We start from the raw sequence: 13,299 nt of genomic DNA, 5'->3' as shown, positions 1-13,299 counted from the left end.
AGAGTCATCACATCCCCTTTGCATTCCAGATGCCTGATTTACATCCTCCCAATCTGGCTCAAGAGAAGGACCAACTCTCCAATCAACCACAGCATCCCAAAGAGGGTTTAAACCATGTTCTTCCTCAAAGAGAGCTGCTAATGTAAGTATTTTCCAAATATTTCAAATTAGTTCTTAACTGCGTCTAGGTTTGCAAGACTTCTAGCCACCCCACCCTTGCATTGTCCATTTGTATTTCCATGCTCAGCTTCTTCCCAAAGTCTGTTGAGTGAACCATTAGTACGATAAGGTAGGATATGGGTACTTTAGTAACTAGCATGGTATGGAACTTGAGCTTTGACCCAAGCCAAATGCAAAATAAGGATAGGTGCGCAAGTGGGAGTTAAAATTATACCTTAAGTTGGTCAATCATACCTAACCTATCCATTATCCCTATTATACATTTGATTATAACTCCCTCCCCCCTCCCCTTTAAGAATGCACACTTTGGGTTTTCACCCTAGTTTTAGTTTTAAAAGTTAGTCTCTAGGACAATTATGAAAATTTACTAAATATGATTAAACTATGAATTTAGATACAACACCATTATGTTCAAGACAATCTCATTCCATTGATATGTTAGATTAGCAAGTTTAGACACTTTCTATAAATAGCTAATAAAATCGAATAGAACCAACACATGGGGCATGATAGTGAGTCTTGGTGGATATGGTAAACTATCATTTAGCAAATATTAAGGGACCCAACACTAGTAAATAAATGAGTTTTTCTAACTAGGTCAAATATGCTTGATTAATAGCATTTAGGACTCTTTCTTTCCTCACCCAAGTCCTCACTAAAGGCACCTACATTTGCAACATAGCTTATGGTGGTCTTGGACAGTGATGACGGTTTTGGGCTAGAAGATCTTACAAAGAGACCACCACCTTTTGGCAACAAGGACTGCCAAATACCACTCCCGCTAGCAAAAATGTTTTACTCAATAACAACTTTAGTGTAAGTGGTCTAGTTATGGAGCATGTGCTCAATGTATAATATTGTTGATTCATGTGGTTTTGAGTTGAAGCAAAGTGCATGGATAGATGCTGCCATGGCTTACAACAATGAGTTGGAGTTGGTCATGCAACCTGAGGCTATTAACAATATCATTAATTCCCAAGAAATAGGAGTTATAGAAGATGCAGCTTGCAATAGCAAATGATCTTGACCTCATGGCACATGTACATTGGCTTAAGCACAAAATTCTTGGAAACTATGGTTTGTTAACACAAGAAGATGAGGATTGCTTAGAAATCCTAGGAGACCATGAGGAGTTCAAATAGCTTAATAAGAAGTAGTTCCTCTAATGCGTCCTCAACACTAATTCCATGCCATATTGGCAAGAATGGGAGCCAGTTCTTGCAAGATTCAGACTGGATGAGCGTAGGTTCAAAGACATGTTTTGCTCAGAAGGTATAGGACCACTTCTACCTCATGCTGGACATAGCATCACGACTTCAATATTGGAGATGATTGCTACATGGATTCATGACCGAGGGTAAGCCATTACCTTTTTGCCTTCTTATGGCAAGTGGTTTACATGTTTGTAGGCTCTAGTGTCGTAGTAGAGATGAGGTTGATAAGTTGCATGAATTACATGAGGATGTGGATAGTCTATACTGCCAGTTTTCGAGGTTTTTAATAGAGAATGCAGTCTGTTCAAGATGGACCTCAAAACCTGTGCCCTTGGGATATAGGGCATTGTCAACCTATTACATGGGGCTGTCTGTGAGTCAGCAAGCATGTTGTACATAAGCCTCAACCTCTTAGGAATTCTATATGCCTATGGATGAAATCAGTTGCAATCTCAAACTTCTCCTCTAGTATTGTGTTTATGAATAAGTTCTCAACATGGTGCTTTAAGAATGCAACTTTATTGTTGTGGAGCACAAGTTTGTGATTTTTAATGGTACACTCCTCAGCCTAGCACCAAAAGCCATTATGACATGTATGTGGTTCAATGTAATCACAGACTTCACCAATTCCAAAAACATGATGAATTGATGCAGAGTTGAAGAATGCTTTACGAGATGTAAGATGAGCTTCATCCACCACAAAGACAAAAGAAAACTAAAAAACAAATTGTTGTGCTTTGAGAGTTGGTAATGGAAGCTAGAATCCTACTAATACTTGTAACACAATATTTGGTTTAGAAAGTGGAACTAATGATGGTGGCACAAGAAGGTTGCTAACTGTGACACTCATGCCTATTCATCACCATTTGCTAGAGTTGATGGTTGCAACACACTTGCTTGTTGATCATTATTTGATTCTACAATTACAATACAATGTTAGTAAAGAAGAAGAGACTAAAGAAATAGCAATAAAGGAAGTACCTACTATACAGGATCAAGAGTTTGCATAAGAAACACTAGTGGTTCTAATTTCAACAATGCTAACACCATCAACTTCAATGCATCTATAGCATCAAAGTCATCCAAGTTTATTGAGTGTAGAATACTTGGACCAAAGTGAGAGTTCATTACCTCCTTATTTAGTGGCTATTTGGCTTTGATGTTTTCAAGTGATAGAGCTAAAACCATTGCCTTGCTAGACAGCATTGCGAGATCCTTTTTTGATGCTTGTGCTCCCACTGTTCTATACATGAACTTGTGAATAGCTTATTGAAAGTAAATTTTGAATGGGCCAAAGTAGCCCACATCCAATGGTTGTAACTTATGTGATGAGTGTGCTAGTAGGAGGCTAAGATCTTTAGCTATGAGGTGTAAAGAGCAATAAAAGGTGTGATTGTCAATGATAAGAGCATACTTGTTTTCACTTGAGTAGCCACCATGTACGTGTTTCACAAAGTGGTGAAGCCATTGAGGCCACAACTCATTTAGCATCCAGACGTTTGGAGTTATTGCAAATATCACTCCCAAGTTCACAGCTAGATATCTAATTTTGCATGTGGCACTCCTCTTGGAAGATATGGAAACTAAATAATGATACTCTCTCCATATTCACAACAATTAGAATAGTGATATGTGAAATGTTGCCTGGAACAAACTCTGCATTCCACTTGTTGCTAGGACTTTGGCACATCTATTTTGACTAGCACAAACACCAATCTTGTCGACATTCCAAATGTTGCTGGCTTTGTATTTGTTCACAAGGTATGTAACTTCAAGTTGATCATAGAAGCATTGAACAACATGTTGACATAAACTCTTAGCTTGTTGTAGTTCCAAAGGCTGAGTAGTCTTGAGTTTTATATTTGGATGCTCTTCATGAACAGTCAAACACCATTTATGACCAGGATTCCAGGTGATATCTCTTCCTGATACAATGCTTGCAGTTGCATCTTTGAGCTCACTTTACATCATAGGGTAGCCAACTTCTGCTGAAACTTTCAACACAACAATAAATATCTCTTTTTCAAATGTAAAGATGGACTATGTCTCATATCCTTCCTCTTCTTAGCCACCCAAGCATTTAGTGTGGAATGAGGTATCCCAAAGTGTATAGCAGCCTTCCTCTCTAATAGCTGACCACCATGGCTTCACAAAGTTGTGCATTGGTCCATGTTCATACATTTGTCACCTTTCTAGACTTCACTTGCTTTTACTTCAGGACTGTTGGTCTACTCTTAGTTTCAGGCTGCTCTTGTTCTTCATGTTTAGATTAATCCTCATTGTTGGGAATATCTAGCTAAGAGCCATGTATATATGCTATAAGAAAGGTAAGTTTAATTGCTTTTAATTGTAATACCTTGGGACAGGTATGTTGAGTGGCAACCTTTCTCTTTACTCTTTGCTTAGCACCATTGGTACTTTGTGGCAGGGCTGTGTTCTACATGTTCAAATGAAAATAAAAACCACAATAGAATCTTCAACTATACCTCCTGGATCTTGGCTCTTGTGTGAGTAGATTGTCTAGTGACTTGTATTGTTGCTCTGAACAGCTCCTCTAGCTGCATGTATAGTTGTAAGTAAAACTATTTCTTTTACAGAGAATTTTTTTATACCTCATCCAAAAATGACAATCCAGTATGGCAACATTTCTAGCTCTCTAAGCTGCTCTTTGAATTTTGAAGCCCTCTAGTACAGGCAGGTTGTGGTACATTACTGACCATCACATGAAGTGCTACACAAGTTTCTTTTCAATTTCATGCTTGGATACACTCCTTTTTTGCAGCTTCAAGTAAGCTCTGTAAAGAAAGGTAAAGAAAAATGTCCTCTTTAAGCTTTTCTTTGAAAACTCACCTAACAACCTTCTTGGTTTTGATCAAAAAGCTAATCTTAAAGACCAAGCTTTACGAGTTCTTTTCCTATCCTAGAAGGCACTCTGATGAATAGCCTTACGGTGTGTCCGATTGGCTTGTGTCCTCGTTGACGAGATGCGTCCATTTGACGCAGCCACGCTGGCCAAAACCCTTGACTTGCATCACCTTGGGCGGTAACCTCTTGTCCAGCTTGTCCTCACCAGTCGGCTCTGAAAAGTCCCTCTTGTAAATCATTGTCCGACAGGAAGAAAGGTCCTTTCTTGCAAAAACTTCCTCTTTGGAGCCGCCACCTCCCTTGCGCTATCGTCTTCCTCCTAATGTGTAACCTTAACAGAATATACTTATTCAAAATGCCGAATATTTAAAGAGCCCTAAATGAGTTAGGGCTTAGGGCTTAGAAGAGAGGGAGAATGGGGAAGATGAGGAAGGCGGCCGCCACCGCGGCTGGGTCCGGCAAGCAGCGCTTCCAGTTCCAGGGCGGAATCCAGTTCTACAAGTCGCGGGGCCAGCACATCCTCAAGAATCCTCTCATTGTCCAGTCGATCGTGCAGAAGGCCGGGCTCAAGAGCACAGACATTGTCCTGGAGATTGGGCCCGGAACTGGAAATCTCACCGTCAAGCTGCTCGAGGTCGCTAAGAAGGTGATTGCCGTGGAGCTGGATCCCAGAATGGTGCTGGAGCTCCAGAGGCGCGTCCAAGGCACTCCCCAAGCAAATCATCTCCAGGTAGGAGAATTCTACTTCTTGGTCCGTGTCAATCGATTCTATGAGTGATATTCTTCTATGCTTGTAGATCATCCAGGGAGATGTTCTAAAGACCGAGCTTCCATACTTCGATGTGTGCGTTGCCAACATTCCCTACCAGATATCATCGCCCCTCACATTCAAGCTCCTTTCGCACAGGCCACTCTTTCGAGCAGCGGTGATTATGTTCCAGAAGGAGTTCGCGATGCGTTTAGTCGCCAAGCCCGCGGATCCACTCTACTGCCGCCTGTCCGTGAACACGCAGCTCCTCGCGCGGGTGGATCACCTCCTCAAAGTTGGCAAGAACAACTTCCGGCCGCCACCAAAGGTGGACTCCTCGGTGGTACGCATCGAGCCCCGGAATCCTTTGCCTCCAGTGAGCTTCAAGGAGTGGGATGGTCTCGTCCGGCTGTGCTTCAACCGGAAGAACAAGACGCTGGGATCGATATTTCGGCAGAAAAACGTCGTCCAGCTCGTGGAGAGGAATCGCAAGGCGGTGATGGCGGTAGCGCAGGAACAGGGAGGGGGTGGTGATATCACAATGCTGGGAGAGAATTCTCGTTCCAACGAAGAAGAAGAAGAAGAAACTGGGATGGAAGTGGAAGAAGACGGTGACAACGAGAACGAGGATGGAATGGACGTAGACGATGATGGATCGAAATGCCAGACCAAGGAGATGCTGCTAGAAATCTTGGAGAAAGGGAAATATCTGGACAAGAGATCTTCCAAGCTTACCCAGGACGACTTTCTGACGCTGCTCGCGTCCTTCAACAAGGCGGGTGTACACTTTTCATCGTGAGCGAAGCAAAAGCTTGCCGTTTTCTTTTTCTTTCGGGTCGCGCAGGAGGACAACCTGTTACAAAACAAGGATTGAAACCAAAAGAGAATGTCTTCCATGCCCTTCAAGCCGCTTGAGAACTTTCCTCGTCTCCAACAGAGAAAGTTGCTGCAAGCTCCAATTTTGCCGGATACTCCTTCCCCGTTTTTGGATCCCAGAAGACTGCTCTTTTATACCACACCATATCTCGTCGCGGTGGAGTACAGGAAATTTACACTTCCACCACTATAACCTTTAAGCTTTCTGTATCCACTCAAAAAACTAGAAAGCCATCAGTTGCCATGCGATTCACAATAATTATGTTCTTAGCGTTTGTTTTCCTGGAGCTCTTCGTGATCTTCATGCTCTTCTCCAAGTTTGGTGCTGGATCACAAACACTCACTTCTCCCTGGCACACATCACACACATAGATTCGATCCAAAAACTTGCAAAGCTATCCCACCTCGTTACTGTTAACATCCCACGTAAAGGAAAACTCGTGCAATATCTTTCAGCACATCTTCCAAAAGGTACTGCTTCAAAGCTGCAAACGAAAATCTCAGCACGAGCTAAAACAGATTCACCTCTTTCTTGTTGGATGCCGTCCTTCTCGTTTGTACTTGTTCTTCTGACTTGCCAGGGTATCAGCCGCTGGATGAGATAAAATCAGTCCCAAACTGCTCAACAGCCGGCAAGAAAAAAACAACTTGATAAGAGAGAAAACTCACCTTGTAGAAGAGTTGCGTCTCTTCAGGCTTCCGTCTCTCGTTGGCTGTGTTGCTGGTTCGATAGTTCACCTTCCTGTGCGTTTCGTTTATGCGCCTGTAAGTCGCAAGGTCCCCATTCAAGGCCCTGCCCAGACTTCTGGGGACGTTTACCCTGTGTAATGCGAGAAAACAATCTTATCAATACAAAAGAGTGTCGTGCGTCTCTAGCTAGGAAGTAGTCAAGGACTAACATTAGCTTATGCCATTTCCACTCTAATTCCTTCGGCTATGCAAGTACATAGAATCTTTCCTATCTTGGGTGACACGGCTTAATACAGTTTTATGAATGGGGGCGGGAAAATTCCAAGTGGCCATTTTTCTCTCTTACCGCTCCAGAAATCTCCTCTCGCTCCAATGGCTCGAATGGCGTTTTGCCGATCGTAGATCACACAAAAATGGAACAAAAAACAGTAACCTAGCACCAGTTTGCAGCGATTGTTTTAGGGCAAAATCGTCATATATTTGCCACCTCATATACGGAATATAGCAGAATATTCTCATTTAAATCGGCTTTCATCGCTTTGGTTTTTTTTTTGCTGCAGGAGGACAATTCTCCTGCCTTCTTACAAAACAATGGCAAAAAGGATTAAAACCAAAAGAGAATGTCTCTCTCTCTCTTCGATCATCTTTCAGTAGACTTCGACGTGCCACTGCTTCTTCTTCTTGAGCATCGACAGCTTCTCTTCCCAAGACTCTCCTCGCTCCTCGGCGACTCTCTTGAGCGTGTCCTGGATGCCCGGCATCATCCCCTTCAAGCCGCAGAAGTATATGTGCGCTCCCTCGTCCAAAAGCTTGAAAACTTCCTCACTGTACTCCTCGATCTTGTCCTGGACGTACATCTTCCCGCCCCGCTTGTTGTTCTGCTCTCGGCTCAACGCGATGTCGTATCTAAAGTTGTCCGGGTACTCCTTGAGATAGCCTTCGAACTCGTCGTGGTAGAGGAGGCTGTCACGGTTGGCAACGCCCAGGAAGAGCCACGCCAAGCCGCCGAACTTGAAGCTCACGTCCTCCATGAACATCCTTCGCAAGTAGCCCCTGAATGGTGCGATACCAGTGCCTGTGGCGATCATAATGTGTGCTGCCTTGGGGTTGCTTTCTGGTAGTAGCATGATCTTCCCCGAAGGCCCTGTGGACACTGGATGTGAGAGAAGAAACTAGACAAAAACTGTATAGGAAAAGCTTGCCTGTGATCTGGACCTTGTCTCCGGGTTTTCTGTCACAGAGAAAGTTGCTGCAAACTCCCTTTCTTGCAGGATCTTCCTTCCCCGTCTCTGGATCCCAGTAGACTGCTCTTCTCACGCAAAGGCTCGCTGTTTTACCATCGAAGTCGTCACCATATCTCGTCGACGCGATGGAGTACAAACGCACGGCATGAGGAGTTCCAGGCTTCTTGGGATTCTCACCCTGAGTAGTCATCAAGCTCAGAACAAGAACAAAAAAAAAAAAGAGCTGGATAGCGAACAGGAGAGAAAAGAGAACTGGAACTTACCGGAGGAATGACACCGTAACTCTGGCCTTCCCAGTAAGGAACGTTTCCACCGTGATCGATCACAATGTGACAGGTCTCGCCAGGAGCTTTGTCGCCAACAATCCTCTCCACTGACTTGATGGTCGCGGTGTATGGAGTTTTGGGCTTGAATATGTTCAATGGAGGGTCGCTGGCGGTGTCAAGATCTGGAGCAGCGGTAGTAGCAACCTTGGCATTCACTCGAAAGAAAACTCTCCTCGCAGCTTTCCTGGATTCACCAAAGTATGCCGCAGCATGAAGATCCAGAGAGAATCCTTGAGCCGCGGGAGGCATCTGTTCGAGAACAAGCAAAGGGAAAAGATTTCTATAGCGCTCATCATGCCCGATGGATTGATTTCTCACCTTGACGCTGACGCATGGCGACGAAGAGCGCAAATTGGCCCCATGAGCAGGCGCTAGCACGGTCCCCTAGAGAATCATCGATCGTGAGAAATTTTCGAGAGATTTCGAGAGAGAATCGATGGATACCTGGAAACAATGCCCCACTGCATGCAGCGCCATGAGATCGATCGCCTGGAGAGGAGAGTGGACCTCAGCTACAGCGCAATGCGGCCAGGAAAACGAGGAAATACCTGCGATCGATCGAATCGATGGGTCAAGAAGAGCTGCTTGGCCTCCCGGGGCGCTTAAAAAGCGCAGCCAACGACCTTTCTCTGCGCGCTAGGGATTCTTCTCTCTCGCTGACCATTGGCCATAGCCAAGGGATCTCTTATTTAAGCCCTGGAATATTTCTTAGTATTTTCACTTGACCCTTCTCACATTAAAGAAAAAATCTAGCTTCACCTAAACATCCTCGCTCTCGCTTGATTTTTCTGGAACAACGCGATCAATCGCAAGGATCACTGGAGTAGAGAAAGATTTTCTGGAAGAACATCCAAACTTTGGATCGATCCCAAGAGTAGAAAAAAGAATGAGAGAAGAGAAAAACAGTACCTTGACGAAGATGATCCAAGGAACTCTAGAGCTATGGTTTCCGCCTAGCCACGACTCTCTCACGCTTCGTCCACATTCTTTCCTCCTCGTTTAAAGTTCTCCTGGTACCGTCGGGCTCCGTCACACTCCGGATTCCACCACTTCTTCCCCTCTTGGATTCCAGGCCCAGATCTTCGACCATGTAGCTCCAGCCATCGATCGGCCTCCTCCGGCTCATGATGTGAGTCTTGACGAAGCCATAAATCTGCCATCCATCCAGTGTTGAGTGTTACTACACGAAAAAAAGAATGGAAGCTAGAAGAGAACTGGTATCTTGCCTGCTTTTTGTTAAACTCCATCCTCCGTTCGAATTCTTCCACCAGAATTCGCTCCTCCTTCTCGGATTGTTCTCTCAATGCCTGGTCTTGGGACTTGCCTTCCCAGCCGTCGGGACCAATCTCGATGTCCGTCGTGTGCCTCTCGCCTTTCTGTGCCTTCTGCACAGTCCTGAAAGATGAAGGACGTTCATCAGCCAGAAAGTAAAAGCAATGAAGAACAAAGTTCTAGACTCCTAGATGGGCCGTAGAACAAAACTGGAAGTCTCTCTCGATGCGATCAGGAAGGCGACCACTGAAGTTCTAGACTTCTAGATGGATGAGATTTACGAGGAAACGAATGAGAGATGCGTTGACACAAACGAAAGAGAAGAAAAAGGACTTACTCACAGGCCTGAAAAATTCAAGGACGTTCATCAATGAGCAACGAAGAACAAAGTTCTAGACTCCTAGATGGAACCTAGAACAAAAACTCGAAGACTCTCACAATGCCATCAGGAATAAGATCACTGAAGTTCTAGACGAGGAAAAATGAGAGAATAAAAAACACACATTGAAGAGAAGAAAAAGGAAGAGAAGGCTCTCTCGATGCGATCAGAATGGAGATCACTGATGTTCTAAACTCCTAGATGGATGAGATGGAAAAGAAGGAGAGAATGTAGAACAAGCATTGCCACAAACGAAAGAGAAGAAAAAGGAAGAGAGGAAGAACACTTACCCATACATGTTCTCGTAGAACTTCTCCACGCTATCATCCAGAGGATGGCCAAGCCTCGCCTCCTCTTCCTTCTCGAGCTCCTTGAGCCAGAGAATGGCATGAACGCGCTGCTTCCGGATGCGATACTCGGCCGCGAGCTTGTCCACCGAATTCACCTCTGGATTCTCCTTGTGCATCTGATACATCTTCTCCTTGCTTGCATCCGATAGCAGGCATGCCGTGTAATCGGGCTCGGGCTTCCCAAACGTGTAGACCGAATTGCCCGCGCCCTCTGCCTCGCCCCAGCGCTTCATCCTCTTGTCCCACGCCTTCTTGTGGAATTCCACGTCCCTGTAGTATGGAATCTTGCGCCCCTTGCCCTCTTTTCCCTCTCCTTCTCCTCCTTCCTCCTCATCGCCAGATTTCTCACCAGATTTCTCCCCGGAATCGCTCGATGTGCTCTCCCACGCCACCGCCGACGCGCCCGATCGCCAGGGCGTCGGCAATGCAGATGATCTCGCGCTGCTGGCGATGCGGCTCCTCCACTGGGCAACGCTCCTCATCCAAGAACCCTAATAATTCAGCCCCAGCGATCCTGACCGTCGATATTGGAGTTTAGCGATGACAACCTAAAAGTAGAGGTGCTTGCGTTCTAGGGCAAGAGATTCTCGCGACAGGCGGTCGTCTCGCTTGCGCGCCATCAGCTCCGGCGCCGTCGATCCATCTCCGTGCTCTCCAGATCTTGCCGCCATGGCGGGCGCCATTGCTAACAGCAATCTCCCGCGGCGCATCATCAAGGTCAGTAGTAGCTCCGATAATTTCCCGTGAGAGCTCATGTTTCGTTTGATCCGCAGGAAACTCAGCGATTACTGACCGAGCCAGGTGAGATCGATTGCGTCGGGACATTTCGTATTCCATTCCTAGAATGTCTAAATGTTTTTCTTTGTGGTTTTGTGCTTCTCTTCCAGCTGAAGGTATCAGCGCTTCTCCTGCCGAAGATAATTTGCGATACTTCAGTGTGATGATCCTTGGCCCCGCTCAGTCACCGTATGAAGGCAAGATTTCATTTTTACTTTGTTCTTCCTCTGAGCTACTGTGTTTCTTCTCAGGTGGCGCGTTCAGGCTGGAGCTCTTTCTTCCGGAGGAATACCCGATGGCTGCCCCAAAGGTACGAAGGTTGTCCTCGCTGGTTTATTTCTTACTGACTTGAGGTCTCACTGTTTTGACAAGAACTGCAATAGGTTCGCTTCTTGACGAAAATCTACCACCCGAACATCGACAAGGTGGGACTCACTGCTACGCTTGCGTTTGTTCTTAACACTGTCTTTGCAGCTGGGCCGGATCTGTTTAGACATTTTGAAAGACAAATGGAGCCCCGCTCTTCAGATTCGCACTGTGCTCTTGAGGTGACTGAATCACTTGCCGTTGTTATTATGCTTAGGCTCCTTGCTCTGTGTCTGACAGTATTCAAGCTCTTTTGAGTGCTCCAAATCCTGAGGATCCCCTGGACGAGAACATCGCCAAGCACTGGAAGACAGACCAAGGAGGAGCAATCGCAACTGGTGAGACAAGAATCCTCTTTTGGTGTTAGAATTTGATAGATGCATTGGTACTTTCCTCTGCAGCAAGAGAGTGGACCCAACTCTACGCTACCTCCAATTAAATCAATGGCTCGGAAAGTCCCCGTTCGTTCGTCTAGTTTTTTCTGCTTTGGTTCTTTGTAAAAATAGTGTAAACACTAGCTACAAACCTGATGCTCGAATGTCGTATTTGTAGGGAAATAACAATAACATTTCTTTTTCTATGAAACTTGAGTATATGCTACTTAGTTTTGTATATTCTATTCATATAGGATTAAAGGTTGTCTAATGCTATTATTTATTATTTAATGTTTTAATTAATTCTATCATATATTGACTTTATTTCTTTAATAGTTTATATTAATTTTGTTGTATTACCTATGTATCTATAATGTTCACATATATATGACGATAATTTTTATAAATTTATATCAAATAGACATTATGATGGACTTTTAATCAGATTTGAGTATTTTAATTTTTTTGTAAAATAATTATTCTTTAATTTCTTTTTTTTTATTTTCTTTTTATTTTACTTCTCAAATTTTCCTTCTACTGAAGAAAACATAAATCTTAACCACTATTGAAATTTGATAGTTATTATTTCTTTTGGTTTTTCAACATATTAAAATACATATTTATAATTTTTTTACAAATTATTAAAGCTACATCTAGTTTATAGATTATTGTCCTCATGAAACTCATTAATTGCAATATTTGCTAATACAAGACATCGCCATCATAGCCCACTAGAATGTTTGTTGGTTTTATGTTGTTGTGATTGTATTTTTTCCTTATATATTATTATTTATCAAGTTATATATTTTAAACTACTTTAATAAATTTAAAGAGTTTATAATACCTTTCTTTATAGATTGATAATTTTTTTTTTTTTGTAAGAGCATGGTGGGCTTTTGTCATAACTAATATCATTATGGGTAACTTGAGATCTTTATAATTGAAGATGAGATTTAAAACTTAGAAAACTTTCTAAACAACACATAATCATTTGTGTTATCCTAGATTTTATTACTTATGAAATAACATAAAATAAAGGTATCTTACCCAAAAAAATTTACTAATAGTTCATTGCAAAAATATGAGAAAAATAAATTAGTTTTAATTTTCTTAAAATATAATATAACAATGTGAATGCATGGAATACAAAATTATGTTTGATCATACATGTTCAATGTTTAAGAAAATATATATAACTAATTATTTTAAAATGCTATAAATTTTGTAAAGTAATTCATTTTTATGATTTTTTATTATAAGTATATTTATAGAAAATCTTTAATTTTCAAGTTATATTATATTATATTTTTATATATTACTAAAAATTTTATAATACTTTTTTCCTCTCATATTCACTTACAACTTTCAAAGAATTTAGCATGAGTAAATTCATACACTAATACTTCAAGTTTCATTATCTAGTATTTAATTTATATATTTTTATCTTTATTTTTTTTAAGTAGCAAGGAATGTCAAGTTTCACTTTGTGAATGAGTAAAAGAATTAGGTCCAATTCATGGAGAAATACAAGATCCTCAAGTTGAATGATTACTTTGAAATAATCTAGTAAAATAAAGGGAAAAAAACAACAAAAATTGAATGATATTAAATAATATTAATTATAAATAGAGGATGATA

At 42.5% G+C, this 13,299-nt stretch overlaps 4 protein-coding genes across 7 annotated transcripts; 2 read left to right on the top strand and 2 right to left on the bottom strand.

Moving 5' to 3' along the window:
* The first annotated feature begins 4,654 nt into the window (after positions 1 to 4,654).
* LOC9651400 (ribosomal RNA small subunit methyltransferase) lies at positions 4,655 to 6,147 on the top strand. The gene is made up of 2 exons (XM_024665944.1): positions 4,655 to 4,989; positions 5,057 to 6,147. Exons 1-2 carry the CDS (start codon positions 4,675 to 4,677, stop codon positions 5,804 to 5,806), a joined length of 1,065 nt encoding a protein of 354 aa, XP_024521712.1. The 5' UTR covers positions 4,655 to 4,674; the 3' UTR covers positions 5,807 to 6,147.
* Positions 6,148 to 7,085: 938 nt separating this feature from the next.
* Positions 7,086 to 8,815, bottom strand: LOC9651398 (ferredoxin--NADP reductase, embryo isozyme, chloroplastic). Its single transcript, XM_024665908.1, has 6 exons — positions 8,692 to 8,815; positions 8,588 to 8,632; positions 8,462 to 8,527; positions 8,081 to 8,392; positions 7,776 to 7,995; positions 7,086 to 7,717 (listed from the first exon to the last, which is right to left on the bottom strand). Exons 2-6 carry the CDS (start codon positions 8,618 to 8,620, stop codon positions 7,221 to 7,223), a joined length of 1,128 nt encoding a protein of 375 aa, XP_024521676.1. The 5' UTR covers positions 8,621 to 8,632; positions 8,692 to 8,815; the 3' UTR covers positions 7,086 to 7,220.
* Positions 8,816 to 8,835: 20 nt separating this feature from the next.
* LOC9651612 lies at positions 8,836 to 10,676 on the bottom strand. Of its 3 annotated transcripts, none has more exons than XM_024665909.1 (4): positions 10,085 to 10,676; positions 9,370 to 9,538; positions 9,053 to 9,296; positions 8,836 to 8,998 (listed from the first exon to the last, which is right to left on the bottom strand). In XM_024665909.1, exons 1-3 carry the CDS (start codon positions 10,624 to 10,626, stop codon positions 9,084 to 9,086), a joined length of 924 nt encoding a protein of 307 aa, XP_024521677.1. In that variant the 5' UTR covers positions 10,627 to 10,676; the 3' UTR covers positions 8,836 to 8,998; positions 9,053 to 9,083. The 3 variants fall into 3 exon arrangements, with proteins under 3 accessions (XP_024521677.1, XP_002992208.2, XP_024521678.1); XM_002992162.2 differs by having other exon boundaries at positions 8,836 to 8,981; XM_024665910.1 differs by having other exon boundaries at positions 8,836 to 8,961.
* Positions 10,677 to 10,714: 38 nt separating this feature from the next.
* On the top strand, positions 10,715 to 11,872 carry LOC9651611 (ubiquitin-conjugating enzyme E2 35). 2 transcript variants are annotated; one of them, XM_024665914.1, is made up of 8 exons: positions 10,715 to 10,861; positions 10,918 to 10,945; positions 11,032 to 11,118; positions 11,173 to 11,231; positions 11,305 to 11,346; positions 11,396 to 11,469; positions 11,528 to 11,625; positions 11,689 to 11,872. In XM_024665914.1, exons 1-8 carry the CDS (start codon positions 10,814 to 10,816, stop codon positions 11,724 to 11,726), a joined length of 474 nt encoding a protein of 157 aa, XP_024521682.1. In that variant the 5' UTR covers positions 10,715 to 10,813; the 3' UTR covers positions 11,727 to 11,872. The 2 variants fall into 2 exon arrangements, with proteins under 2 accessions (XP_024521682.1, XP_002992245.1); XM_002992199.2 differs by having other exon boundaries at positions 11,032 to 11,231.
* The last annotated feature ends 1,427 nt before the right edge of the window (positions 11,873 to 13,299 follow it).

The sequence above is a fragment of the Selaginella moellendorffii genome, unplaced genomic scaffold (assembly GCF_000143415.4).
Source record: "Selaginella moellendorffii unplaced genomic scaffold, v1.0 SELMOscaffold_130, whole genome shotgun sequence".
Classification (NCBI taxonomy): domain Eukaryota; kingdom Viridiplantae; phylum Streptophyta; class Lycopodiopsida; order Selaginellales; family Selaginellaceae; genus Selaginella; species Selaginella moellendorffii.
This window is presented reverse-complemented; position numbering and strand designations above follow the sequence as displayed.

Bases quoted from the DNA above. Each gene is read 5' to 3' on its own strand.
- LOC9651611 (XM_002992199.2), top strand. From the start codon at position 10,814: ATGGCGGGCGCCATTGCTAACAGCAATCTCCCGCGGCGCATCATCAAG. The intron at 10,946-11,031 runs GTGAGATCGATT...CTTCTCTTCCAG, and splicing joins GCGATTACTGACCGAGCCAG to CTGAAGGTATCAGCGCTTCT. The intron at 11,347-11,395 runs GTGGGACTCACT...CTGTCTTTGCAG, and splicing joins ACCACCCGAACATCGACAAG to CTGGGCCGGATCTGTTTAGA.
- LOC9651398 (XM_024665908.1), bottom strand. From the start codon at position 8,620: ATGGCGCTGCATGCAGTGGGGCATTGTTTCCAG. The intron at 8,528-8,587 runs GTATCCATCGAT...ATGATTCTCTAG, and splicing joins CAGTGGGGCATTGTTTCCAG to GGGACCGTGCTAGCGCCTGC. The intron at 7,718-7,775 runs GCAAGCTTTTCC...CAGTGTCCACAG, and splicing joins AGACAAGGTCCAGATCACAG to GGCCTTCGGGGAAGATCATG.
- LOC9651400 (XM_024665944.1), top strand. From the start codon at position 4,675: ATGGGGAAGATGAGGAAGGCGGCCGCCACCGCGGCTGGGTCCGGCAAG. The intron at 4,990-5,056 runs GTAGGAGAATTC...CTATGCTTGTAG, and splicing joins CCCAAGCAAATCATCTCCAG to ATCATCCAGGGAGATGTTCT.
- LOC9651612 (XM_024665909.1), bottom strand. From the start codon at position 10,626: ATGAGGAGCGTTGCCCAGTGGAGGAGCCGCATCGCCAGCAGCGCGAGA. The intron at 9,539-10,084 runs GTAAGTGTTCTT...TTCATCTTTCAG, and splicing joins TTCTACGAGAACATGTATGG to GACTGTGCAGAAGGCACAGA. The intron at 9,297-9,369 runs GCAAGATACCAG...GATGGATGGCAG, and splicing joins TGGAGTTTAACAAAAAGCAG to ATTTATGGCTTCGTCAAGAC.